Source organism: Trematomus bernacchii, unplaced genomic scaffold (genome assembly GCF_902827165.1).
Source record: "Trematomus bernacchii unplaced genomic scaffold, fTreBer1.1, whole genome shotgun sequence".
In the NCBI taxonomy this organism is placed as follows: Eukaryota; Metazoa; Chordata; class Actinopteri; order Perciformes; family Nototheniidae; genus Trematomus; species Trematomus bernacchii.
This window is the reverse complement of record NW_022988043.1, coordinates 8,153,236-8,180,934: the sequence shown is the minus strand read 5'-3', so window position 1 is coordinate 8,180,934 and position 27,699 is coordinate 8,153,236. Positions and strand designations below refer to the sequence as shown.

The 27,699-nt window shown below is 40.6% G+C and overlaps 1 protein-coding gene across 2 annotated transcripts in view; it reads right to left on the bottom strand.

The window, feature by feature from the left end:
• Positions 1 to 27,699, bottom strand: part of aopep (aminopeptidase O (putative)) — a 68,083-nt gene that overhangs the window by 34,807 nt on the left and 5,577 nt on the right. For both annotated transcript variants that reach the window (XM_034118690.1, XM_034118691.1), the window contains exons 6-12: positions 27,484 to 27,608; positions 12,770 to 12,983; positions 11,522 to 11,628; positions 6,398 to 6,500; positions 6,048 to 6,155; positions 5,284 to 5,327; positions 2,656 to 2,716 (exon numbers count right to left, since the gene is read on the bottom strand). In XM_034118690.1, coding sequence (XP_033974581.1) covers positions 2,656 to 2,716; positions 5,284 to 5,327; positions 6,048 to 6,155; positions 6,398 to 6,500; positions 11,522 to 11,628; positions 12,770 to 12,983; positions 27,484 to 27,608 — 762 coding nt within the window. The remainder of the gene's footprint in view (positions 1 to 2,655; positions 2,717 to 5,283; positions 5,328 to 6,047; positions 6,156 to 6,397; positions 6,501 to 11,521; positions 11,629 to 12,769; positions 12,984 to 27,483; positions 27,609 to 27,699) is intronic.

The window sequence follows — 27,699 nt, the reverse complement described above, 5'->3', positions numbered from 1 at the left end:
TACAATAGCTGCATGCCTGAGTACTCTTCTGTGTGTATTATACAAGTACTCCGGCAGAAATAGCATGATGGGGTGTGTGTGGAAGCCAAGGAGATGGGGAGAGAGAGCCAGACACAGAGGTACAGAGAGAGGGAGGTGTTCGAGTGGGCTATATGGAGTAGTGAGTGTTGAAGCATCAAATTGGCATTGTGTAACAGGATACCTACCACATGGGTATTTTGCTGCCTAGATCCCCACTACCATTCCCTGAATAGAAAGGCTTTTGTCTACCTCTCTTCATCCTGCCCCCGTCTGTGTAGTGTCTCCATTGAATCAATATCAGGTTGCAAGTTCAGAAGTTACACCTCTAATTCATAAACACACACGAAAGGCATGCCCTTGATCTTCCTGAGATCAATACACAGTTTGATTTTGCAATCCCAAATACAATGACAAAACAATACCAGAGTCTTTTGGAACCATACCTTACTTTGCTGAGTATAGACAAACTCTTTTTTACAATAAAGCTGTTTTTTTTATTTAATATATAAGCCAAAACTTTCACGAAAATAAAAGAGTAGCATATTTTGATTTGAATCAAACAATCAAATCGAAACTAAGACAAATAATTTGGCGACAGAAGAGTCGGATGGGGTTAGGGTTACCCTAACCCAACAAGGAAAGTTTGAACTCTCGTACTTGGCAGTCTTTCCTTTGTTAAATTAGCCAATTTAGATTTATTTTAAAGCTGCACAGGCTTGTAGGGCCAAGTACATCCATATCAAAGTTCTGCCTGGAAGAACTGTAAACATTTAATGCTAGGTAAAGTAGTTTAAATAACTATGTTATATCTGTTTGTAATAATTGGTTAAAACACAAGGTTTTAGTCATGAGCCATGCAGACAAATATAAAATGTTCAATTGAGCTGTGAAGGTAACAGGCCGAAAGCTTTAGTAAAAAATCTTAAACGAGGTTTCTCAGCCTAGATCCATCATCCCAAAGAGAGCGCTTACTCATCTAAACTCTGAGGTCTAAAATAGGCCAGCCTTGGCTTCTCTTACTCCAGGAACGTCAAATGTCATTGTTTATTATTAGGCCAAACCATTTCCTGCCTTTCTCCAATTCAAGCACATTGTCGAGGGATGAATAGAAAGCAGAGGGAGAGAGAGACTTTAAAAATGTGTTTGTGTCTAGTGTACATAATACACAAGCACTCGCATCTCTAAAAGGTTTCGATCGATCTGGCTGATCTTATTAGCTGGTGACTGGCACATCAAACACAAAAAAAGCCTCTGCAAGACCACTCTAGTCGTCACCCAATCAGGTGTGAAAAAGCAGTCCCTCCATGCCTTCCTCCCACCCTCAGGCCCCTGAAAGGCTCCATTTACATCATCACATAATCTGCAATCTGCAAGGTTCCCAGACAGCAACAAGAGTGCAAATACACACAATGCACATACACATAGTGGTCATTAAGATCAGTTACCATGGAGATGGGTGTGTGCGTGTGTGTGTGTGTGTGTGTGTGTGTGTGTGTGTGTGTGTGTGTGTGTGTGTGTGTGTGTGTGTGTGTGTGTGTGTGTGAATAAGAGGGCAGAGGAAGAGCCTCACCTTGTCAAGATACACTGACAGTAGGGGGTAATAATGATTCAACAACACAATGAAACGTAAGATTAGCTCTTTAAATAAACGTAGCAGCTAGTGATGCCCTACAGTGGAATTCAGTTCATCATCAAGATGTCATCAGATCTTTTTTGAAAGTAAAAAAAAAAAAATGCTATACTCAATGTCTAGCAGTTTCATAATGCCTACTGGCTAAAAGTCACGAGTCATTTAAGCCACAGTATTTATAGTATACCGAAAGCCATAACATGAGACATAATTGCCATTAGAATAGTGTCATGACGCCGCCATTTAAAGCTGGTAAATAGTGTGAAAAAAGTAATGCAGCTTCTTTTGTCTAGCAAATGCTAAGAGCACACTCCCCAAAACAAGGAAAGTTCCCCCAGCATGGAACCACACTTAACCCCGTGGGCTTTGAACTGGATCCGAACACAGCATCTTAACTTTATTAAAGTCTAGTTGATGCATGATCTCAAAACCATATCAATCTGTTATTAAAGATGATAATGCTCAGGTATCAGCAGTCATATGACCACTGGATAGAAAAACAACAGGAGAGAAAAACTAAAAAGGAAAAGCAAACTAAGACTATTGTGCTGCCCTTTAAGGAGTGACACTTATACGGTATTTGTTTATCCTGAGTGCATACCAACACCAAATCAAACCCCAAGAGTTTCTTTGTGGGCTGCCTTGGTCAGAACATGGGATTCAACAAGCCATTCAGATTTAAATTCCCTACATTTTATTTTTGTTTTCACCTACAGCTTGTGAACAACCTTTTTTGCAAAGGTGCACAATATTTCCCTCACAAGCCTAAACAAGGCCAAAACAAAACCTTTCAGATAGATTGTGAAAAGTGGTTCATTCAGACAAAAAAATAGTTTTTTATTATGTTCAGGTCTAAATGGTCTAAATTAAATTATTATTAAATGTTTAATTATCCACCTTTATTTGGCTTGTTGGTTTTTAACTAGTGAAAATATATTATTTATTCAAGCAACATGCTCAAACTCTCTAAAGAGCAAAAGGCAGAAAAAAAAGACTCTTCATACCTTTGGAATTCCCGGTCGATCGAGCCAGTCAGCATGAATAGCACTGAGGGTGAGGCCTTCTCTGCAACACAATGGCACAAGTGTTAGTATTATTCCTATTATTATAGCAATGACTGTTATTGCCCAAGACACCCTATGAAAACATGGCTTTGGGAAAATATGTTTGGGGTCGTGGTGGACTAGAGGTTTAGGCCAACACCTTAAACAAAAAAGAGGGGCACACCCATTTTCCTACACAAGGACAAGCAAACAGGCATGTACAGACAATGAATTGGGCTTTTCTGCATGTATAGCAAGCAAGTGTGTCAACATAAGTGTGCGTGTGGCTGAGGAGAGACTCAAGTGTATGGTTTTGCAGATGGAAATGGTCATATACATACAGAAAACACACGGTGACAGAAAAGGCTTGCATAGATTAATGTGCACAAACAAACATTCCACAAGCAGTCCGCAATGTGTATTTAAGTGTTAAGTACACAACTGTGAAAGAGTGACTTCCACAGCAATACCCCCCACCCCATCATCAATCCTGCAAGGCTTTGCTTAAAGGAAAATTCCCCACTTGGCTAGTCTTAAGCAATTACTGTATATTAATATGTTATGTTGAGCCCATTAAAAAGTGTTATTTTCCACAAGGAAACGATTTAAATTTTATTTTTGCACACACATTTTCTCCTAACTATGCTCTTTTAACTGAGGCACCATTAACGAATTCCCACTTTTGCCAAAAATATTTTTGAAGGAACTCCAACCTGAAAGTACAGATAAGGGAATCTCTAACGCCTGACATACTTTTATAAATACATTGTATAATACTCAGAAAGATGCAAAGTCTTGCCCACTGACAGGCATGTCAGTGACATCCAGGAATTTTGGTTTGCAATAAACTACTGAAGTACTTGTTTCTATTTCAGACATTGAGATACTTTCTTTTTCAGTTTTTCATCATGTTCGGCAACATGTCTCTCTCAATAGGTCTATTGCTTTAGACTTTTAGGTCATTACATGCCTTTACTACGAGGCTGTAGTGGGTTCAACCTATGTGCGAGGGGCCATTTAAGGACACCTCAGGCTGAGCTTGTCAGGCTCAGCTGGACCCAGTCAGACAGGAATCAGTTTGCATCAGTCAAACTGGACTTCATCTGCCTCTCATCTCCTTATTTGCTGAAGGCTGATGCTATTGTGGTATAATGGTCGCAGTTCATTCTGTGCGGACCCACATGTCTGTGTCAAACTTCAAGAGAATCCTTTTAATACGTGTTGAGATATTTAAATTGGGACCTCAGTGTCGGACACACAAGCAAGAGAAGCAATAGACACTCCGCTGCTGGAGCTTTCTGTAAAATGAGGCTTACAACAAGCTGTTCATTCTCCTCTGTGTACTAAAATGGGTAATACTCACTTTATAAGCAACACTTCGCTATCAACTTGACATTAAAAGTGACTTCACCACAAGCTAATAGCAGCTCTTCGTATGTGGAGATGAATCAAAGAGAGTATATAAAGACTGAACATCTGCCAGATCAACAGGGAGACACCATAAGGCAGGATTACATGGTATTATGTGTGCATAGATTTCATTCGTGGCAAACAAAAGGTTAATACACCACAGGACCTGTCAAATGCTGTTTCATAATAAGACTGGATATAAATAAGCTTTACGTCTCACGAGAGCAGACGAGACATGTGTGCACCAGTTTTTTCACGTTGAGCTTGGTATCTTGATTTCATTTGATTGGTTATTCACCTTTATGGTGACATACAGTATGAGAAAGAGTGACGTTGATATCTGGAAAACCGTGGTTTCTTATTAGTAGAAATCAAAGAAGAAATAATTTTTGTAATGTTTGTTAATAGCTTTTTGTTAAGTCCTATTCATTTTAATGTTCCTCATTTAGTCTGGGGAATTGGCAGGATATTTGATCGTGCACAAAGAGCGGCCATGACCCTCAACAGTGTCTATTCTCATCCTGAACCGTCTAGCATGTTGTTTACTGAAAGAGGCACCGGATCCAAATATTGACTGTCCCCAACTCCCCCTGTTTAATATAATCAATCTCTGCGAGTTCAGCAGCACACTCCACATGACAGAGAAAGCAAAGAGTCAACACTCAGACAAAGAGGTGCGGAGGAAAAAAGGAGTGAGAGAATAAGTGTTAAAGGGTTGGGAGAAATAAAGTGAAAGACAGACAGGGAGAAAGAGATAGACAGGCAGAAGAAGAGGTTAATGAGGCAATCAGGACAAATAGGGAAATGAATGATTAAGCGAGCGCAGAGAGGGAAAGAGAAAATTAGAGAGGAGGAGAGCAGGAGGAGCAGTTATCCTTTTACACTTCAATTAATATGAGAGTGGATAAGACTGCTCTCTTAACAGGATTTGTTTTGGGGAGCTTTCGCTGGTCATGTTTTCACAGCAGATTAAAAACTGAGGCCAAATCAACACATGCTCATATATAAATCTGCAACAAGTCACATCTGTTGAGAAAAAAATGAATAACATATCTTGAATCTGTACTGGAAACCAACCTAGTGATACTTTAGAAAAACCTAAGTGATTTTAATGCGTCCAGACATTTCTTCATTATTCCTGATTTACACTGTAAGCATTATTCATAGCCACTTACATACCTCTCCAAGTCGGGAAAGGTAATCAGCAGCATTTGCAGGAAATCCTGAAGGAAAAAGAAAAGAAAAATACAGACAGAAATGAATGCATTTAGCGAGGTGTGGGTGGAAGACAAAAAGGAAGAGAAAGGCATACTTGATCGTAAGTCAGGAGTGAAAGGTTAAACAGTGTTTATGTTACATACATTATTTAGTGGCAAGACTCAGGCTTTCACCGAAGAAGCACGAGCCAGGTGGAACACATCACACACACACACACACACACACACACACACACACCACACACACACACACACACACACACACACACACAACACACACACACACACACACACACACACACACACACACACACACACACACACCACACACACACACACACACACATCACACACACACACACACACACACACACACACACACACACACACACACACACACACACACACAACACACACACACACACACTTCCAGGTGTGATCACTCAGCTTCATGGCTCCAGCAGAATAAACATATGTGGCTGAGCTGATGTAAGGCCATCAATTTGGAAAAGCTGCTGGAGAATGTTCAACTATTGTAAACTAGTGGCAATCAAGCTTACATCAGCTTCAAATTAATTAAATGAAATAACGTTGTGCCTCAGAGACAGGTCATATTAAAACCGTCTAATCTGAGCTCAGCTTTTTATTAACAGCCTCTCAAGTAGCTGGAAGTTAACAATGCAATTTTACATTAAATTCATCTGGTTTCCTTTACTGAAGCCCCACCTGAGACAAGATGAGTTGCCCATGGTATTTCTTCACAAATAATCTGAAGAAATTGATGAATTGTTGCTCTCCCACTTGACTGGCCAAGAACCTGAGGAGGAAGTAACCCTGGACAAAGGACAAATAACAACAAGAAAACATGATTCATGGGGAGAATAACGAGAAACTTTTCAGCAACATCGATTTTCACTTTATCTCCAATCCTAGCACATCTAACAAAAAGAGCCACAAGAAGTTTTGGTAATTTTGATTTATGTATTCTATATCCCTTTTGTTTTCGCTTTTCTTTATTATTGCCTCTATTCATTACCCCCTGATTTTTCCCATTGTCTTTCTCTCATTTATCTTACCTTGAGGTAGTGGACTTGCATGAAGGTTTTGTCTGGGTTAAGGGCATGTTTAACCGTAGATGAGCCAGATTCACTGACCTGACCAGTGTTCCCCATGTTAGGTCTGCAGAAGGACAAAGAAAGATAGGTAAAAGACAGGTCAAGAAATTGACAAGGGCCCACGATAAAATGGAGGTGTCCAGAAAATGACACACACAGAAAAGCAAAAACCGAGAGGTATTGGAGGGAAAAAAACGTAACCAAGAATTTTTTTTTTTTTATCCCGCTCCAGGCATTTTAGTTGCAGGAAAACCACCATTTCTAAAGAGCAGGAATACACTGTCAGCAGCACAAAAATCCAGCCACTCAGCCGGTCCTCTCAATGGCTAACCCTTTGCCAAGTTGCCATACTTTGCCCGAGGCAGGCAGGAAATCAAGCTGCAGATTTATAATAGCATGCTATACTGTTTATATGACCTCACAGTGCTGCGCTCTGACTTTACTGCCCATGACTCACTGAGCGAACATATAACACTTTCACAAAAAAGCACCAATGTCCACAGGCACAAAAGAGGCATGCTCCAGGTTTTGCTTTCCCTGTCACACAGATACAAATCATCCCTTCAACCTCCATAAACACACATAAAACCAATCAAATCCAGACAAACGCAGCACTGACGTGGGATGCTGTGCAATGATAGTTTCAGTTAGGCGGTATTGATCAGGCTGAGCAGATTAACTCAGTGTGCCAATAGGAAGGCCTTGAAGGATCACCCCCCTGCCACGTCGATACGCTAGGCGCCTGGCCCACCAATCAATACACCCTTCATCACCGGCTAGCACTCTTCCACAGGACCGCTTCATGACAGGTACAGGTACACACACACACACACACACACACCACACACACACACACACACCACACACACACCACACACACACACACACACACACACACACACACACACACACACACACACACACACACACACACACACACACACACACACACACACACACACCACACACACACCACACACACACACACACACACACACACACACACACACACACACACACACACACACACACACACACACACAGACATGATGGAGGCCAAAAACACATTCGGTATCACATTCCCACTCATTTATCTTTGATGTAAAACCTTAAAGTTTCCTTTTTGGAGAAAGGCTTTTACTGCGAGACACAAGTTGGTCATATATTTGATCTATTTGAGTCTTTGTCCAGGCATGCTGAGCAAAAACGCAGGATTAGGATAGGGTTGAATACAAGGTGGTTTGGCAGAAGTTAACAACAATATAGAAACAGAAATGTGTGGTTTAGTCATAGGACTGAGTAAGGATGTCATCAACTTTCTGGAGTTTTTTTAATTCAACTAGACACTCTTAGAAGGACTTTCATAATGCAAATGAAGGTGTGTTCCTCCTTACTGTATATACATGTGCGCATGTTATATTCATGTTCTGTGTGAGAAAAAAATCAATAAATCAATGTCATGATTTGGGAAAATCTATTTTAGGAACATCCTAGTAATATTGCTCATTGTCTGTACACAAAGCTCAATATTAGGAGACAGTGAAAATATGGATTGACATAATTATATCTGTGAAACACACTGTTTGTCTTAGCCGTTCAACAATTTGTCCTTTAAATATCCTTAAATGGCCACTGTGTTTCTTTATTGTGGAGGTACTTTTTAACCTGCTCTCTGTCCAGTCTCCTGCCTGTAGTGCCCGTGTCTGTCTGTTACTGCTGATAAGATGAAATAGACTTTTTCTGAGACAGCAGGACGTGCTGCCTCCATGGGAAATGATGTGTGTGTGTTTGTTTGTGTGTGAGGGTCAGACATACAGAAAGCGAAACACAAAACAATGATAGAACATGCATTTTCAGAAAAGAAAATGTGTCAGTTTCCTGCGTGAGAGATCCGGCTACGGAAAGAAAATAAATCTTGATCCATCAGTGCCATGTTAGACAAAAGAACTCTACCCTTCCCACTGTCCAGACCAGGGTTGTATGGATGAGTAAATCTCTGTCTTTCCTCTCCTCTCTTTGTCAGAGATGATTTACTATAGCTTTAAGAGGAATCGCTGCTTGCTGCCTTGGAGAATCACACAATAGCTCAATGTATTGGAGAATAAACGCCGCTCTAATCTGGCTCGTATAGGCCATGTGTGTAAGTGTTTGTGTGTGTGTGTGTGTGTGTGTAGCCATGCATACACCTTGGTGTGTCTGGGAGAGAAAGAGCAGAAAGAAATCAGGAGCTATAACTGACAGAACTTAATGTAAAACATACACACACACGCACACACACACAGGTTTATAGCTCCGCGAGCCATATCCTGACAAATTACACTGGGCCGACTGTGGAAACCGGATAAGGTAGAGCAGTGCTCCCAGCAGCCTAGTGAATCAGCAGGGAGAATGGCGTCTGGCCCAGGCTGCCCTAAATATAACTCATCTGAAATGGACTGATAAACACTGGGCACAGGGGCCCCTGCTGGATCAGGGGGTGTCGATTGTGACCCACTGAACTTGTAAAAGCACAATCTGCCATTTAGCCTTTTATGTGTGTGTTTTTGTGTGTATACTGGTGGGGTTTAGCATGATATCTCTCTGTTCATCCCATTGCACTCTTTCCCTTCACCAGGTCCTCTCTGACATACAGTATCTGTGCATTGTGACAACCGGTTTGTGGTTAATGTTATTTATATTATGTTTTCCCACAGTTATAATGCTAAGCAATAAGTGGAGCTGCATTATGACCTGGACATACGAGCTGTATAGCACACATCAAAAAGCAGCAGGTATTTTCCAAACTTTGAAATAAACCAAGATGTTTAAATAACCTTGAAATGCCTCTTGAGTTTAACTAAGATTCAAGTCTTGGAGACATGGTTGAGAGTCATAATGTTTCTCATCATTTCATTGTTCAAGAATGGTATACAATGCGTCAGAGAAATGACTGATTCAATAACTGAAAGTTAAAAGTTGATTTAGCTTCAAAGCATGATTATGGAAATACAATTGGGTAACATTTTAGTTTACAGGTCTGTCATTTCTTGGTCATTTGTTGAGGGGGTTCCTGGAAATATGTATGTAAAATGTAGTACTAAACATTATTTATAAGAAGAATCTCATTCATTTGTTTTTGGCAACTTTATTCTTCATATCTGTTGAATTGTATGCTTGCTTGTCGGCACATTTCAAATTTTTGCACGTTAAGCTGACCTGCTGTCCACTGAAAGAAGCTCTACGTAACTCAGCAATTTCCCTTTAAGTTTTACCTAATGATATAATTCTTTCCATGAAACTAATTGGAATTTATTCTGAAATGACCAACCTGTATCATATCCCATTTTACCCATGCCAAGGTCATATTGATGATCTAAAAGTGTCCATAGCATTTTCAGAGTAAAAACCTGTAACTGACTGAAGCATTCAACAAATGAAGGCTCATTCATGTTATTCTGAAACACAGGGTTGCACAACACAATGCAGTTGTAGCTCAGTGCATTTATGTTCCATCAGAAAAACATGCCAAAGCAAAAGAGAACAAAAACAGTAGTGCATTCCTGTAGTGTATTTTTTCAAATGTCTTCAGAACCAGTGTAAACCTCAGCTACATTACAATGGTGAATTCCACTGCACACTTGAGCAACTTACTTAGTCTTTTCAATACTAATGTGTTTTTGTGTAAGATAATCAGTCAACATGTATGTCTTTGTTTGTGCACATTTTTCCGATGTGAGTTTAGCGTTGTTGACTTAACCCCGTCAGGTGCAGAGAAACCTAACCCTGATCCTCCTAAACACCTGTGTGTCTGCCTCATAAAGGAACACCCTGAAAGACTCCTAGACAGACACAGCTTTCTACTGCTTGTTTAACCCTTTCATTCACACAGCTTCCTGTTTCAAGATCTAATCACAGTGTCACAATAGATCATTCTACTATGTTTAACCCTACCAAATGTATAACTTCATCATTCACAACATACAGTACATTGGAGGTAGTCAACATGTCAGTATGGACACTGAGGTACATATTTCCAAACAGTCACCGATGAATAGCTGAGACCTTTATAAACCCATGAGGACAGTCCTTGAAAGCAACAAATGAGTTAAATCACTATAACTAATACATTACATTACATGTTACTTGTTAGACGCTTTTATTCAAAGCGACTTGCATACTCAATACTGTGGGCAATCCCCACAGGAGCAATTTGGGGTGAAGTGTCTTGCCCAGGGACACAATGACATGCTGACTGCAGTGGGGTTTGAACCTGTGCTCCCCTGATCCCAACACCAACGCACTATTCCACTGCGCCACATGCCTCCTGTAATACTGAACATTTCCCTAAATTAAATTAAACTCTTAACACTATCAATTTAAAAGTGTTTCCATTGTGTGATGACAACATGTTATTAGTGAAGTGACATAGTTAGAACTTAGTGCCAAGCAGAAGTGCCATGGAATCAATAACACATTGATTTGCTGTCACGCTCTGCATGGTCTCTTACAAGCGTGAATGTCAATAGCGCACTATGCAACAAGTGTTATCTCCAGTGAAGAGGCTTTTTTTGTTCAGAGGAACAGTTACAATATGAAAAGCAAATGCTAACACATGCATTTTGACCCTTAAACGGTTAACTGAAGGCTGGGGCTTAAAATGATAATCCGCTGATGACACTACGATTCCACCCTGGATAAAACTAACTGGGTGTGGGTCCCACATTGTCAGGATCAGATGAAGAGTTAGTATGTGAGCTTGTGTGCCACACCTGTACCCTGGAATGCATTTACCTCACGCTCACGTGTGTGTCTGCACGTGCAGATAGTTACACTGACTGCAGTGAGAGGATGTTGCCACATCTGTACTCGTTGAACCAAGGGTGCTTGAGTGAGTCTCTTTTGAAACTTGGATCAAACTAACAGTGTGGAAGACTATCAGCAGTGAGCATTTGGGGTCAATTTCAAGTCTGCCTCAAGTATAGGCATATATATATATATATATATATATGTGCTCATACACAGTTTTCAAGGAGCCATTTCCTCTACAGTGGCAACTACAATATGATAATAAAAACAGATGTACTTGACAAAAGAACACACACTTACCTGAGGATTTGAAGTGCCTCGTCTGAGTTCTGCAACTCATCAGAGAGCCGTCTCCACCTCAGCAGAGCCTTCAAGTCAGACTGTTCTGCTGTCTCTTGTGAGGGGAGCTGAGGGGTGAGATATGGAACATTTAAAATATGTGTTCATTTAGAGAAAAGACATCAGAACCTAAATATGGTGATTTGATCAGCAACAACAAATAACAAAAGCACACACTGTACCTCTGCCACTGTTTCTTATTATTGTTGGCAGCAATGATAGGTCTAATTAAATCTATTTCTTCAGAGCTAAACACACATCATAAAGGTGACATGGTTAAACAGCAGAGACACAAGAAAAACATTTGTGTAACTCTAGATGGTGTGGGAAAGCAGGTAGGAGGATTAGATCCCGGATCAGAGATGAAGTAAGTGTTGCAAGCAAAAGATTTATACCCATGCTCCGACCTCGCCCTGTTTTTTCCCTTTTTATTTCATAAGTATCCCAAATCAACTTTATTAAGCACTTATTAAAAGGATATCTGAGGCGTCATCTTTAATTGTATCTATTATCTGCACTTTTTTGAGGAGTAGGTAGCAGTAGTTCTTTTAAAAAAACGTGCATGGTTCAGCTTTCTCCTTTGACGTTAGTCGGAACGAAGTTTGCGTTTGACGGTTTATTTCGTAGTTGGCCCAGGAACTAGTTCACCCTTTTGTTTTGTTTGGCCAACTTCTCTGACCTTGAGTGTGCTTTATTGCATAGAGACTTGGGTTGGTGTCTCAAACTGGTTCCCTGTTTGTCTGGTGGATTGTTTTTACTAGGGTAATGTAATGGCCAACTCTACATAAAGTGTACTCTAACCACAACAGTAACATTGTAAAATCCAAGCACATATGTTGTGGAAATGGAAGATTGAATGTCAACCTGTGTTGTTGCACTTTATCAGTAGTATTAATCTGCTGGATACTATGTTATAATGGTAATTTTAGACAACAAAGAGAAATAAATGAACTACACAACCTAAAAAACAATTTCAATAATCATTAAGATAATAAACAAAATGGTTTAATTTCTAATAAGAGTGTTATGCGTTTTAACTTCTTTGAATTAGCCAAAAGCAAACTGGGCTTCTTAAACTGGATTAACTTGTGGATTTGGAAGCTTATATTGCAAAAAAGTGTTTGTTTTCAGTGAGTGACAGCCTAAAACTGTTACTTTCATAAAGTGGCTGTAGTAAACTACAATGATTGGGCACTGCTTGTTCAGTACTTTTTGAGCTTGGGCCCAGATAATGTCCTCCAGGTAGGTGGCAAAGCCCTCGCTGATCCATTCCTCAGTCCAGTCTCGTGCTCCGATAACCAGGCCAAACCAGGAGTGGGCGATCTCATGGCAAATTCTGGACCCACACAGGGACAGGCTCTTCTCTTCAGTACCAGGACTCCCAGCGCACAACACACTCTGGGAAAGGAAAATGATATGGGGGCTGGGGAAGACAAATGACAAAGTACAAGATGAATGAGAGAGATAAAATCAGGAATACATTATAAAAGGGAAGGAAACAATGAGAAATGAGAGAAGGAGTGAAGGGATACAAATGGAACAAGTATTAGACGATGGGAGAATATTTAAAAAATATAATCAAGTATGCTCAGGGAGTAAGAGACAGACAAGAACATAAAGAAGGGACAAAAAGCGGTCGCGGTAGGGTGGTACAGTATACCTTTTTCCCTCACAAACAGACCAAAGAGTTACTGAGGTTATGTTACACACCTATGATTACAGAAATGGTTGCCTGAACACGCCATGAACAATAAGACGAACCCAAGTAGTATGGGAGTCACTCACCCCTTTCTTCATCTTCTGACTTATTATTAGCAAAGGGCAGCTTATTCATCAAATGCTCTTGCCAAACCTAACTGCTGTGTGCAAACATCAAGCAAGAACACCACCCTGGACTAACAATGAAGCGTAAAATCAAATAAATAAAAATAGCAATTCTGAGAAGTTTTGCCCAAATGTTTTAGATTTAACAAAACAGACAAGGTTGTTTCAATATAGCTTCCACTCCTCCTGCTTCACTTTGTTTCTAAACATGACTTTAAGGGACTGCTGCCAATATTACCTTTAAAAAGAAGTTTAACATTGTTTTTACAATAAAAGATGATTATAAACCATATATATCCTAATTTAAGACCTTTTTGGACATGGAAACGAAAAGCATTGAGAACAAAGCTGGATATAGGACTTCCTGAGCACGGAAAACTCTAAGGGTCTGTAATTATTGACTTTAATTACTGACTGATTTATTGAGCAATCAAGTTAATAGATATTTTCCTCGCTCTTTTCCCACAAGGAAATAAAACATATGGTTATAGTAATGATAACATTTTAGATAAAGTGCACTTGAAGTTTATATGAATAAAGGTAGCAGTGTTTGCCTATGGGCACTCTTTAAAACCGATAATAAACTATGTGCAACATTTACAAACTAAATACACTAAACAGTCTTTGTGAAAAAAAATATTGGGCTAGTTATGCTTCTATAAAGAGATAACATTAACAGTGAGTGTGCATGTGTAACTCAACAATTTAAAAGCCTCAATAATTAAGATAAAAAGCAACATAATTGTTAGCAGATTTAAGTTGATAAATACTATTTTATATACATGAGGGTTTCCCATCATGTCTATTTGAGATAAATGATTAAAAAAAAGGCTTAGTAAAGAAACTTCAACAATTGATTTATGCGTGAAGTAAAGTATTTATTATTGTCATTTGCACATTCTCTCGCTGCAAATGAAAGCTTTTCATAAAGCCAAACCCTTCAAAGTGCTACGCATGTAAGCGAGTGTTTTTTTTTGCAGAAAAAAACTGGAAGGTTATAAGTCTGCAATGCAAGATGTGCAGACTTTGTGCTGTCCTGATATCGGAGCCGATTCCAACATATTTGAGCCGGTAGCAAACAGGTGTTTTTCCTTAGAGGGGTACCTGGGCTACTCGCAGTGAAGGACTAGCAAGGGATTCGCGAGCAATGTCCTTGATGTAGTAAGGGCCTGATCCATTCACAGCACAGTAGACCAGTTCCAATGTCTTGAAGTGGATTTAGGCAGCCACCGTTAGCCAGTAAAGGAAGCGGTGTATTGTGTGAGAACTGAGGTTTAGGTTGCACTTGCAGGTAGACCAACCAGGAGAGAGCTGCAGAAGTCAAGAGGCTCAACTTGATGTGACTTTTAACCATGTGACAGCGCTGGAGGAACAGGACCATTAGGAGTGCTCTGTCAAAGCCAAGGTCATGCCTGAAGACTTTTCTGGAGCATTCTTTACTTGTCTTATGTAACCCGCTCTGGGCGCCCTGAGGGGCTTAGGGCCAACTGTGAGTGAGAGGCAGGCTGTTCTTCAATAGAATAATTGGTGAGGGGTCACAGAGGTGCTAATGAATGGTCTCTCTCTCTTTCTCCTGGCCCATTTAACAACACCGGATTCTCTAGGGTTCTTTTCAAACCCTCAAGATCTTAAGTGTCCTCGGCGCTATTGACCTGACATTTCTGGGAGAATTTATGGCAAACTGCAGGTCCTGACTGAAAAGTAATCGTCAAGGGTCATACCACCCTACTACTGTGTCAAATATTTTAAAGATGCCCCTGTACTGCAGAAGAAAGGTCTTCATCTATCCATCTCTTTTAGTCAGTTAAGCGTTGTTAATAAAAATGTGAACTACATATAAACAGCAAAAAGTAACAAATGGCACAATAAAGTGTTTCGGTCGAAAAGTCATAAAGAGGGATTGTACAAACTGCTGAAACACAGAAACAAGAATAACTTCACCTGTTGGAGTAACATACAACTACAACAGCCATAATAATCCCACATTGATGAATTATAGTAAGCTATTAAAGGAACTGCTCTCATAAAAGGAAAAGATTAGCATCTTAAAACAACAGATGACAGAGGAGTTATTTTCATTCCTTGTGATAAACTAATTATGGGGTCAATTATAAAGGAAACAGTAAGTAAAGACAGGTTAGGCCAGGCCTGTCGGATAGTCTATTTTGGAGGAAAACTAAATCGGATATCTGAGCAACACAAACACTCTTTATTTCCCTGAGGATAGTTTTATCAGATAGACAGCAGGCTATTGCCTACAGTTACTTAGGAGCATGTCAACATTATACAAAAGGGTCTTATGGGCATCATTTCCGAAACAGCATCTCAAAGCTAATCCCATGTTTTCTTTACTGATTACACAAACAAATGCTCTCACTGGAGCAGGAGATGCTAACATTAGCCTTATGAGTTTCTTTGCAGCCTAATCTTATCCCCACACAATTGGATAAGCGCGCCTTTGTTGTCAGTTCAGGCAGTGCGTTATATTCGTGCGTCTGTGTGTGAGTGAGAGTGAGTGAGTGTGAAACACAAAGACAGCCTTTCAGAGACGCTGCTTGCACATGCTCCTCTGAGGGATGCGGAATCCATCACTACAGTGACAAATAGTGTCATCCCACCATGGTGGGGACGAACAACAACAGCATCTTTCACATTCACGGATACACTAACTGACATTAGTTGACATCAGGGACCTGTCAAGTATACATGGTTGAAAACACTTTCACACACATGCATGCATATGGAGCACCTGCACACGCACAGCTTTCATCTTCAGTATAGCTCTGAATCTGCTGTTTGATTCAATGTGTGTCGCCAATTACAAATCAACAGTTTCTGTTATATTTTCAACGAAATAATCGGACCTTTATTTGTAAGCCAAATACTATTGTGCTTCTAAATGATTTGTTTTGCAAGTATGCAAATGTGGTCAACAAATCAAATGAGTAACTACATCTGCTTATAACCCCCAAAATTACAATCAATCAAGCATTAAGTCTCAAAATGTGCACGTACTCTGTCATCATACAACTTCCGTCCCTCTACGTCTTTGCATCACACCATACACAACATTTTGAGATTTTTCTTGTGCTGCTAACAACCCAAATTGTAAGATGGGTATACTCAATATTGATTGTCTTGTTCTTCCTTTTTGTTTGCATTTGTTTCGTGATTTATCTTGAGGGTCGATAGTAATCAAACAACACTCTTCACGTTTCTTCATACAAACAACTGAGATATTTTCGGGTTATTCAGAAGCCTTTGTCAGAAATAACATAAGAGGATATTTAATATATAATTACACAGCAAAAAACTGCAATACATTTTAAGTTTGTAGACTCTAAAGGAAGTTGCCATCCACTTCCAATAGTTCCCCTTTACTTGCATTACAGATTTCTCCGCAAATCATGATGATCAAGTATTTATAACAAAAAGGTCTATTCAAAGACATGTTACATTTTAAATATATCAAGGATAACTATGAGATGTGATAAAGACCCCAATCAGGGTTACTAATCGTTGTATGATGATTGCACATTACTTGATGTTTAATCATGGCTTGTATGATTCAAATCTGGCTGCAATGAATTCAGATTAGTTGGTCCTGTATCAAATCTGTTTTTGATGTTTCTAAATCGCTGTTTGTTTTTTAATTGGCCGCTACAGTAGTTGTACAAATAATTACCCTTCCTGTTTCATAAAGATTTACTCTCTACTTTTCTCTGCTTAGTTATGTTCTTCTGAATAATACATAAAATAAATTGAGCTGCAGTTCTTGAGATGTTATTGGATGACAAACATACATCTTTGTCTCAACTGTTAATTCCCCTGCATCATTTTAAAACTCGGCTGGGTGACATGCTGTTTGATACTCATGGTACCTGTCACTGTAAATAGAGTTTGTAAACTGTACCCTGTAATTTATGTTGTATGTCGTCCTTATTGTTGTTCTGTTGTTTTTATGTTATATGTGTAACCAATGTGCTGCAGGTCACCCTTGAAAAAGAGATATTTTGATCTCAAGGGGCTTTCACCTGGTTAAATAAAGGCTACAAACAAACAAACAATTACATTTCTTCTTCTTGATTGCTTTCACGTTTTAAGTTGTAAGGCTTGGAGAAAACAACATGCTTTTTAGATAAATGCACCAACGCTCACACTCATACACTTGCAGGCGAAGACTTAGATTTAAATATCTAAAGGCTTACAAACAATGCTATGAAATCATATCCAGAGGATGATTACCAAACTGATTACGATGAAATGATGCCTGCATATAGAAAAACAGGCAAAGACCTTGGGTGATCTTCCTGATGGAGGTACCCCATTGGGTCGACAACCTCCCAATTCTGAGTCACCAAGGGTGACTTGGCCCCGAGCTTCAGAGGTGTGAAACAGGGCAAGTCGGAGACACAGATTGCAATAGCATTTCACTCCTCCATCTCACCATCCATTATTCATCCCTCCATCCATCGTTCCCGGCTGTAGGCCATTTTTTCCCCAGCGGGACACTGCCATGCATAATGCAGCAGGGCCCTATCATAGTCCTGTAATTGACATCCCTAGCCCATCTAAGCTCCTAGCTGGGACACGAGTAAAACAGCCCCACGAGACCGGGGACGAGAACAAGATGATGAGAGATGAGTGTGCAGTGTATGTGTAAATGAGAGCGTGTGAATACGAAATTCAAAAAAAAAAAAAAAAATTCAACAGAGAGAAAAGGGAATTTAGAAAGCGAATTTAAGATATCCGATATAGGCAGAGTAAAAAGAAAGAGAACAGAAAGAGAGAGAGGGAGGGAGAATACTATACAGGTAGTCTGCGTTTTTCTCTTTCCCAAAGTGCAACGTCAAATCCCTGGTGTGATAACAGTTGAACTGCAGAACCAGTGCTGGTGAAGTTACACATATTGTTTGTTTGCGTGATTCTGTATGGGTATGCAGTTATGGGCACACTTTTAAGACACAATGACAGACAGGTAAGAAGATGGACAAACGCCACACCAAACACAACAAACACACAAAGTAAAACTTTGTCTATTATTTTCTATTCTAGCATAGGTAGGAGGTCTGGCATTTTCTAATGTCAGCTTACGGGAAGAGGCTTTGTCTCCTCTCCCTCCCTGTCAGACAGAGTCTGTGGGCTATTCTAGACACAGGAGTCTATTTGACCAAACTCCTACCAGTCTTTGTTCTTTTTTAACAAGTCTGACTTCAAATGTCTGGCATTCCAGGCTGGCTGCAGATCAGCTCTCTGCTCCCAGACGGGGCCCCACAGGGCCAGGCCAAATGCCACTCCATGTAGGGCCTGATCACATGAACGAGGGCCAAGCCGGGGCCCCCAGAGAGCCACCCCACCCACATACACTGCATCACATCAGAGCCTGGAAATAAATAGCAGAAAAGATATCAGAGGTCACCAGGAACAAGGAGGCGACTGCTGCTTGAGTGTTGAGAAAATTAAGCTTTGTAGTGGCCCGGCACATTAGAAATAAGTGGCAGGTTTCAAGGTTATGCTCCAGTTTCTAGTTGTTGTCAAGTGCTTAATCTTAAAAGCTCAATCATGCGTACAAAGATAGCTGGCTCTAAGCAGATCAAGTTTTTATCACACAGACGGGATCCACGTGGGTCATAGCCTGATGAGGTCAAGAGAATTCCTGCATACACACATAGAGACATCCATGAAAATAACTGTATACGGTGCACTCATAACACAGCACCGCCATACACCAGCAGCGAGTCACGGGAACAGACATACAAATCCACACACTCACTCCACATTCTTTCAGCAAATCTACTTTGATTCTGTATCAGCTGGGAAGTGATAACAGATGCCTGGTTCATCTGATCTCTTCACAGTAAAACACAGTCCAGTTTGTTCCAAGTTTAGTACAGAGTCCAAAAACTGATGTCCCCCCTAGAGGAATGTTCAACAGTTTAAACAGTAACCAAACAGGGAGAAATCTTTGATAGTGAAACCACAGGAAACACTGACACCTGCAAGAGGACACCTGAACAAACAATGGGGAAAACTACGACTGTAGTATTTATCTTTCATTTCTTTAATAGCCACTGCCCTGTCAACTTGGATTTAAAACACATTGTTGAAGACTCAGAGTGTCATAGTAAGAGAGTATCATTAAAATAACTACCATTTTTTGTAGGTTTCTTTTTACAGTTGTTGCCCTTTTGTGTTTGCAATATTTCCTTTATTTTTTATATTTAAACAAGTTGTTTTTTTTTATATATATTTTAGCGATACACTTAAAGTGTCAGAAAGGCAGAAATAAGTACATACATATTTGTTTTATTTATCGCAAGTAATATTATTACTACAATTTTATTGCATACGACAAATCACACATTTTCCTCATATCGAGCAGCCCTAGTGGCAACAAGGAAAGAGAAAAATCAACATATGTGCTGAGTTCTGACCCAAAGACACAAGGTATCACAATCCTATTCCTTTAGTGTATCGCATGTTTCACAATCATGGACTGTGTTTCTACTACACAATTGAAAGGGAATAATACAAAGGGGGTGTACACATAGAGTTCATTTGTTAACAACAAGCCCCTGTCAATCAGCAATAGTAGGTGTAAACATTACATTTATGTGACATAACCCACATTCCTGTGTCACTGCAGCTATTTGTATGCTAACCCCATCACTTATCACACTGCACTCAGAACACTCTGGCTTCCACTGCCGCTTTAATGAAAAAGACGAGTCCAATTTAATTCACAGGATTATAATTAAAGAAATGTTCTTGCATTTAGGGTAATAGATAGGCCTTTTTTCTCCCTCTGTTATGTAACGTGAGAGAATGAGACAGTGGGGAGATGGAAAGTGGGACCGCTCAGTACTCCAGGGCTATATAAGAAGTGTTTGACAGAATGGAAAGATGGATGAAGGTGAGATCGAAGTGAAATCAGCCAGAGAGCAGAGCTGTCCCCAATACAGAGGTTTCAGGCTTCCATCTGGCCGGCCTCTGCCTGTCAGACTAGAACCTGCAGCCCATGGTTATAGTGTGGGTTGAAGGTGTTTGATGTAAATAATTCTGCAACAACACACTTACACAATGCCATAATAGATAATCACTAGAAAAAATGTAGACAGGGATTATAATTTGACAAGTACTGTACCAAGGAAAAGAACAATCAACAGGTATTAACCCAAGGAAGAATGCAGCCTGAACAATGTGACTGTGATGAAGAATGCTAAACTCCAAGAATTACATACCATGAACTTCAGGGTGCCACTAGAAAAAAAACGAGAAAAAAATAACTATGCATGTCTGTACGAAATACCATTGCAACAGAAGGTCATTAGGAATTAATTCACTGACCATTATTGTCAATAAATGAAATTATATTTTATACTAGACCAAGTTGTCGGATTGACCAACAGATGGAGAGATCGACACTGCCATCCATAGAGCGATGCAGCTGGTTCTGCTAAAATCAGCCTTTTGTAAAAGCCACTGGTAGAGCAGCTTGGAGCACAGCACTCTCCCCAAGGCTAAAAGCAAACCCAGACAGCGGAAGCATTACCACCGAGCATTTTACAGCACTTTGTTTCAAATATCTCATTTTGGCCGGTTCAGCGCAGGGGTCCCACGGACATTAAGCCGTCTGGCTTTGCACAGACAAATGAAATTACCCCCAGCCTCTAGGTTCCACACACAAGCCCCAGGATGCACACCAAGAGCAGGCGCAGCGCCCCCTACGCCATACAATGGACCAATCCATCACACCAGGAAATGGCTCCTGTGGACTCATCTATTAGTTAGTAGAAATGGGTGTGCAGTGACAGGCCTGTCTTTTCATAGCCTCTAATCCAGAATTATGGCACAGTATGTCTGTGTTACTGTTAAAGGTAGCACTATATGCCAGCTGTTGCCCGCAGGTTTACATTGGACGGCTGTTCAAAGCAACGCACCATCATATACGTACCAACGACTAATGACTATCTATAGAATATAGAATATAAAATATATGGCACTGGGGATAAAACAACACTTGGATATATTGAAAAAAAAACGTTTTATTTAAAAAGCTATGTTGTTTTCTGATTGGTACTCTTGTTGAGAAATACTTGCTTTTTAACAATAAAATGTATAAAGTAAACTAGTGGCTCCTTGCGATGTGAGCAGGTAAAGCAGGTAAACCTATCCTGCTGATAGAGAAGGGAAGTTGAGAGGCCCAAGATAACTAGAGAGGTATGTTCCTTCAATAACAAAGGACCTGCTAAACTGGACCCTGCTATCTTCATGAAGAGCACAGAGGAAGGCCTGCCCAACAGGAGACAACGAAGCAAGAAGAGACGGATAGTAGCGGCCAACGCTTGTGGGGTTTGGTGTGGTCCCTTGTGTTCAGCAGGAGGGGAGACCTGCCAGGGGCTGTAAAGAAAAATATATAAAGCTCACCTAAACATCTTTACTACTTGCAATCACTTAAAAGTGTGCACAGGCAGGACACTCCCTCTCCTTGTTTTCAGGTGCAGGCAAGCAGAGCTGCCTTTTTAAACTTGCCAGGCTCTTTTGTGTGACTAAAAAGAGAGGGAGATCCACTCAAGGTGGAAAGAAAGAACCACCTCAGCCTTGACTATTTGATTAACAGCTGTCTACCGTGCCAAAAAATACGACCCCCCCCACATCATGCCCTCCCTACTCCGAACCCCACAAGTCCCTCCTGAAAGAGCAGGCCTGTGTCGCACACTTCTAGGGTTACTTCATGGATCAAACTGCAGAGGAGAGCAGAAATGCAAGAGATCCCCTGAGACATCTGAAGGAAGAGGTGAGAAGCAGCAGTGGGAGGACTGGAAAAAGAAAAGGAGTAAGAAGGAACAGAGAGAAGGTGACGGGACAGGTCAACAAGGATGCAGCAGATCCAATTCTGTCAGTATGCAAAGGGATGGGGAATCATGTGAGGCAAAGGAGTGAGATGCATGTTGGAAGGTTACCAGGTAAGAAAGGTTGTTATGTTAAAAACAAGCCAGCAATTAGCATACATGTGAGGTCTGAAGACAATAACGTTTTTTTAGCTCTTATTTCATTAAAAGGGGGTGCTGTTTGAAAGCTAGTGTTAAATGTGCCTTCTTACCGCTGCATTAACATGTGGGAATAGCATTCATTTCTACCCTACAGACATTTATGACACAAAATGCCAAAAAAAAACGTTCGGTATTTTAAGAGAAATGGTTAGCAGTTATTAAAAGAATATGCCATTTCTTGTTAATGGTCTAAATCTAAAACATGCTGGTCCTGTTAAAGTAAAAAAAAAAGAGCTCAGGTGGTAGACTGAATAGCTCCAGGGCAACGGGGGATTATCCTGCAGGGTGCTAACTCCGCCCTCCAGCCCCCCGCTTCCTCCCAACAGGGACCAATGGCCAATGTAACTTCCTGCTAGCCCATAAACAAACAATGCAGTCAACTGAAGTCAGGCTGAAAATCCTCCAGTGCCACTTACAGAGGTCAAGAGGTGTACACCAGTCATAATTTTTACTTAGTGACTGTGACAGTTATATGGCTGCATAGTTTGGCTCTACTGCAGAAGGAACAGGCATTTTTACTACTCAATCCTTTTTTTCTCCATTTCTTCGTATTGCCATCCCCGAGGACAGGTTTGTGTAAAAGGAATAAAAACAAAAGAAGAGAATGACCAAAGTAATCTCATGGGAAATGATGTGTACAATGTATGTGTTAAAGTATAAAAAACTAAAGCCTGTGCAATGCGTTCTTGTTATTCTGCCTAATGCAATGAGGCATGTTGAGAGACAGATATGTTAAAGCTGGTGTGTGGGTTTATCATGGCTCTCCATCAAGTGGTTTGGGGCGGGCCTCCCTTCCCTTCCCTTGTCCCTGAAAAACCCCAACAGCAACAACAAAGCTTTACGTGTTGATCTGGCTCAGTAACAGCTACAACAAAAGGATAACCCTAACATCAAAAACATATAACTTACGCAATTTGATAATGTTCCCATCAGAGAAAAAAGGCACGTGCAATTACAAATGATCCGTTTAGCATTCCCCTGACGTCACACCCTCTCTCTAAATACACATCCATACTCCCTTATTTGAACAATACTCGCATTCATACAATCACAAGCACAGGAATCTGCCTGTCTACAGTTAAACAAAACAAAACCCAACATTACCCACATTACTAAAAGGCCTGTTTCAACACTTGTGTCAATCCTCAATAAAATGCAGGGAAACCACCGCTCTCTAGGGCTGTCAGACATGTCTTCATTTGGGCACACTGCATACACAGAGATCTCTGATTAGTCCAGCCAGCGCTGTGGGACACACAGACCTCAGCTTCAAAGGGCGAGAGGAAATGCTTTGCCCTTCCTGTCACTCCCAGTCGGAACCAAATGACGTAGTCGAGATGTGATGAGATTACATCCAAATAAAATAAAAATAGTATGCGATAAGGCACATAACAATCAAAGACACAAATGCACATATATACACACAAACACCCTCATCCAGTTCAGGATACACAGGGAGGTCTGACCTAAAAGCTTGGAGCAGATTCACAATATTTACAGCATTCCCATGTCCTACAAGGACACTCAACTTATTTAATCCATTTCCTAAGAGATGTTCTGACTGTGCTCACAGACGACAGCTCTTTTAAACTGTGTTTTGTTTCCTGTATGTCAGACACCTTGATGTCCCTCGTTCTATCAATGTTTAACCATACTGTATTTTCTTTTCTCTCCCTTTTCAGCTTCACGGTGACTTAAAGATTTTACTAACAGCATGGGCAGAGGACACACAGCAGTGCCTTTACATTCCACTCTCTGAGCCTCTTTTGTCATGGAAACAGAAGAAAAAAAGTATGAGACATAAAGAAAGAAAATACATGTCTTGCATATACGCTGATTGCAGGCTTATAACTCACAACGTTTAAAGATGCAGATTATGTTAAAATATAACAGATTCATTCTCTTACTTGCTGTATAACATAACATGGAATAGGTTGTGAAAAATCCTATGAACTTCTGACAGGCTTTATCCACTGGAAGCTTCATTTGTGTCAGCCTTTGTGTGTGTGTGTGTGTGTGTGTGTGTGTGTGTGTGTGTGTGTGTGTGTGTGTGTGTGTGTGTGTGTGTGTGTGTGTGTGTGTGTGTGTGTGTGTGTGTGTGTGTGTGTGTGTGTGTGTGTGTGTGTGTGTGTGAGAATCAGAAAGAACTGTGGGTGCAGTGTATGTGGCACAGTCTTGAATGAAGACCTGCCCTTACTTGACTCCTTAATCTTCAGTTTCCTGCCCTCCCCCTCGTATCTCAGAATAAAGACTTCACGCCACTTGAATCCTCCCCTGTTTTGCTTTTGCCCTCCCCTCCCTGTATCACGCTACAACAGCTTCATCCCGGCTTGCCACAGCTCCCTGTCCCATAGCCCCTCAACTCCTGCCGTTTCCACTGAGGCGATGCACAAAAACTGCACTTGGCTTGATCCCAAGCACTGGGGCCCACATACCTCCCAATCTCTAGATTAAATAGCACCAGTCTCTGAAGTCCTTCCAGGGGCTAATGGCTTTTGTTGCTGGGAATAATCCACACATCCTCTCCCACATCCTGGGGGTCCGCTGGCCTGTCGTGAACCCCTCCTTTACCCTCTTCATCTCTCTCTCATCTCCATCTCAATCTACGCTTCCATTTTGGTTGACCTCCCGCTTCCTTATGGCACAACCCTGTGATTAAGTGGGGAGGCATGAGGGACCTAACCACCCGGACTGAGGGGAGGATGCAATGATTTGACATTGAGTTGGGAACCACGCAGAGTTTTATAGGGAGTCAGTGCAGGTGCGGTCTAATGAAGGCTCTAAATCTCTTCACTGTCATCTGCAGCTAACTGCAGTCTAAACAGCCAGGGCGAGAGGGCTGAGTGCCTCGGAGCTATCCTCATAAAGGAAAGAAAACATCCGTCAGGCAACAACCGCAGCAGAACTGTTAACACTTGATGTCTGTTCAAAACAAATACACCGGGGAGACAGATTTTCACAAGACGAGAAGAAGATTTTCCGTGGATCAAAGAGCACTCTGTAATGTAGTCAAAATAAGTATGCAAAGTTATGAAGTAGGTCCAGAAAGCGACCCTCCTGTCATCTTCTGTTCTTCAAAATATTTCTTATTTAGACTACACATGGCTATAACGTCAGATATTCACACTGAATACATATGCAGGTATGCGCTCATATCCTGACTGAGACACTTTTCTCCAGGGAGGCCCCAGGGGGAGAGGTGAGAGGCAGACAGAGAGAAAGGGAGACTGTGGTTGCAGGCCGCAGACACTGGGACAACGTTCATTGACCTCCTTAATCATTCTAGTTTATCAACACAATTTAAAAAAAGGCTGTCCATTGATGGTTGTTATTTTACTTCAATTTCCAACTTTAACTTCAATTATATGGCTACCAGCTGGCTTTCAGTCATATCTACAGGCATACCATATGCCAGATGAAAGTACTATATTGCAGAGAATATATAACTCTAGATTTCCAGAGAAACTGTCGCTATTGTAAAAGGCTGAAGGCCATACTGAAAAGTGATTGACTAAACAAAGAAGTGGAGAGGACAGAGAAGGACAGCAAACACAGGGGGCTTGAGGATCTAGGGATATTATTAGGGCAAAGAGAGGAACACAAAGTGAACAAATGGTAAGAGACCTAAAGGGTGGAAAATAAGTGACAAAAGTAGGACAGTATTGATTTTCAGGATAGAAATATAACAGAAAACAGGAGTATGGTAATAAAAGAAAATGAGTAAAGGGCAGAGGAACACATTAAATACATAATGCTGAATTATTTATAGTACAAAGGACATTAAATCTTTCACCCTGAGGCTGTGTGCTATACCACATGCCCCAAGACCTCCACTAAAACAGCACAAACATACATATATAAATACACATAGGTCTAGTGAGAAGCAGAGAGCCTGCAGAATATATGAAATCTGAAAGCTGATAAAAAGAAGATGTTAACACAGCAAAATATTGACTGGCTCACAGAGTCAATGAAACTCAACCCAGAGAAGAGGTCAGCTAGCTCTCTCAACAAGAGGATCGTGGCTCAGGGTTTAGGTTGTGGATAAGGGGTCTTTAAAAAGGTATGAGAAAATAGTTCAAAGAAGGAAGAACCATGGTACTTTTGAAGGAAGGGGTCCAGAAAGGATAGTGCACAGGAAACTTGACGGAGAGTTTCAATAATATGGCTAAAATCTTAAGAAATGTGAGCAAGTTAAGAGATGTGGTGGAAATGTGTTAAAGGGAGAGAGCTGTTTGGAATGGAAAAAGGGATGAAGGGAAGAAAGAGGAGGTGAGTTTTGGAACAGGATAAAGCGAGCATTAGCGTTTTTGGAAATGAATGAAAGAAGTGGGACAGAGTATAAAAACAAAAGAAAAGGAGAAGGTTAATGATGGTAAAGTGTAAGACGACTGGGAAATGGTATGGGAAAACGTTTTAGACGCCTGGTCCTTAGTCTGCCAACTTTTATGTGTTTACTTTTTGTCTGGTTTTTATCTAGTATTTTAATGTTAAAAATGTTCAATAGTGTCAACATTTTGTCACACACTCACAATGTTAACATCATTTTATAAGCACCAGAGACATGCTTATATGAATTCATGCTAGACATCTAGGCCAGTGTTAAAAGATAATGTGTTGGTGAAAAAAGAGATGACAAGTGACTGGAGAGAGTTGAGAGGGAGTTAGACTCCTGAAGTCAGTAAAACATTCCAATGTGGAAGATCTCCACACAAAAGATTGAGACAGAGTGAGAGGGTTTGGAAATGTGAAGAATGTCATTAATCATGCATCCCAGAAACCTTTTCCTTGAAAAACCAAACCAAAAGCAGCAGGATAACGTTAAAAGGAACAACAAACTTCTTCTCTGTTTCTATACATTTGTAAATGATTTTCTATGTCGTTAATTGTGTGCACTTATTACTCCAAAAAATCTCTTAGTTATTTACTTTATGGGCCTGTTCAACTAGATATCTACGTCTTCCAAACTTCCTAAAGCTTTGATCTTTCATCAATTTGCCTAATTCACACTATTCACCATTCTATCAAAGGCCTTTGTGTCATTACCTTGCCATGCCCAGACTGGAGAAGCCTGCTGGGACGATGAGGACATCAAGGCGGGGAAAAGGATGGACCCCCAGAATGGTGTGAGCTGCAGCCAAACATCGAGGCAACAGCTTAAGGACTCCCACCTGCAAAAGGAAGGCAACAAGTTTCAGAAACAAAACAACTGAAGACTATAAAGTTGCACATTTTATTTGAAGCAGATGTGTGTATGTTGAT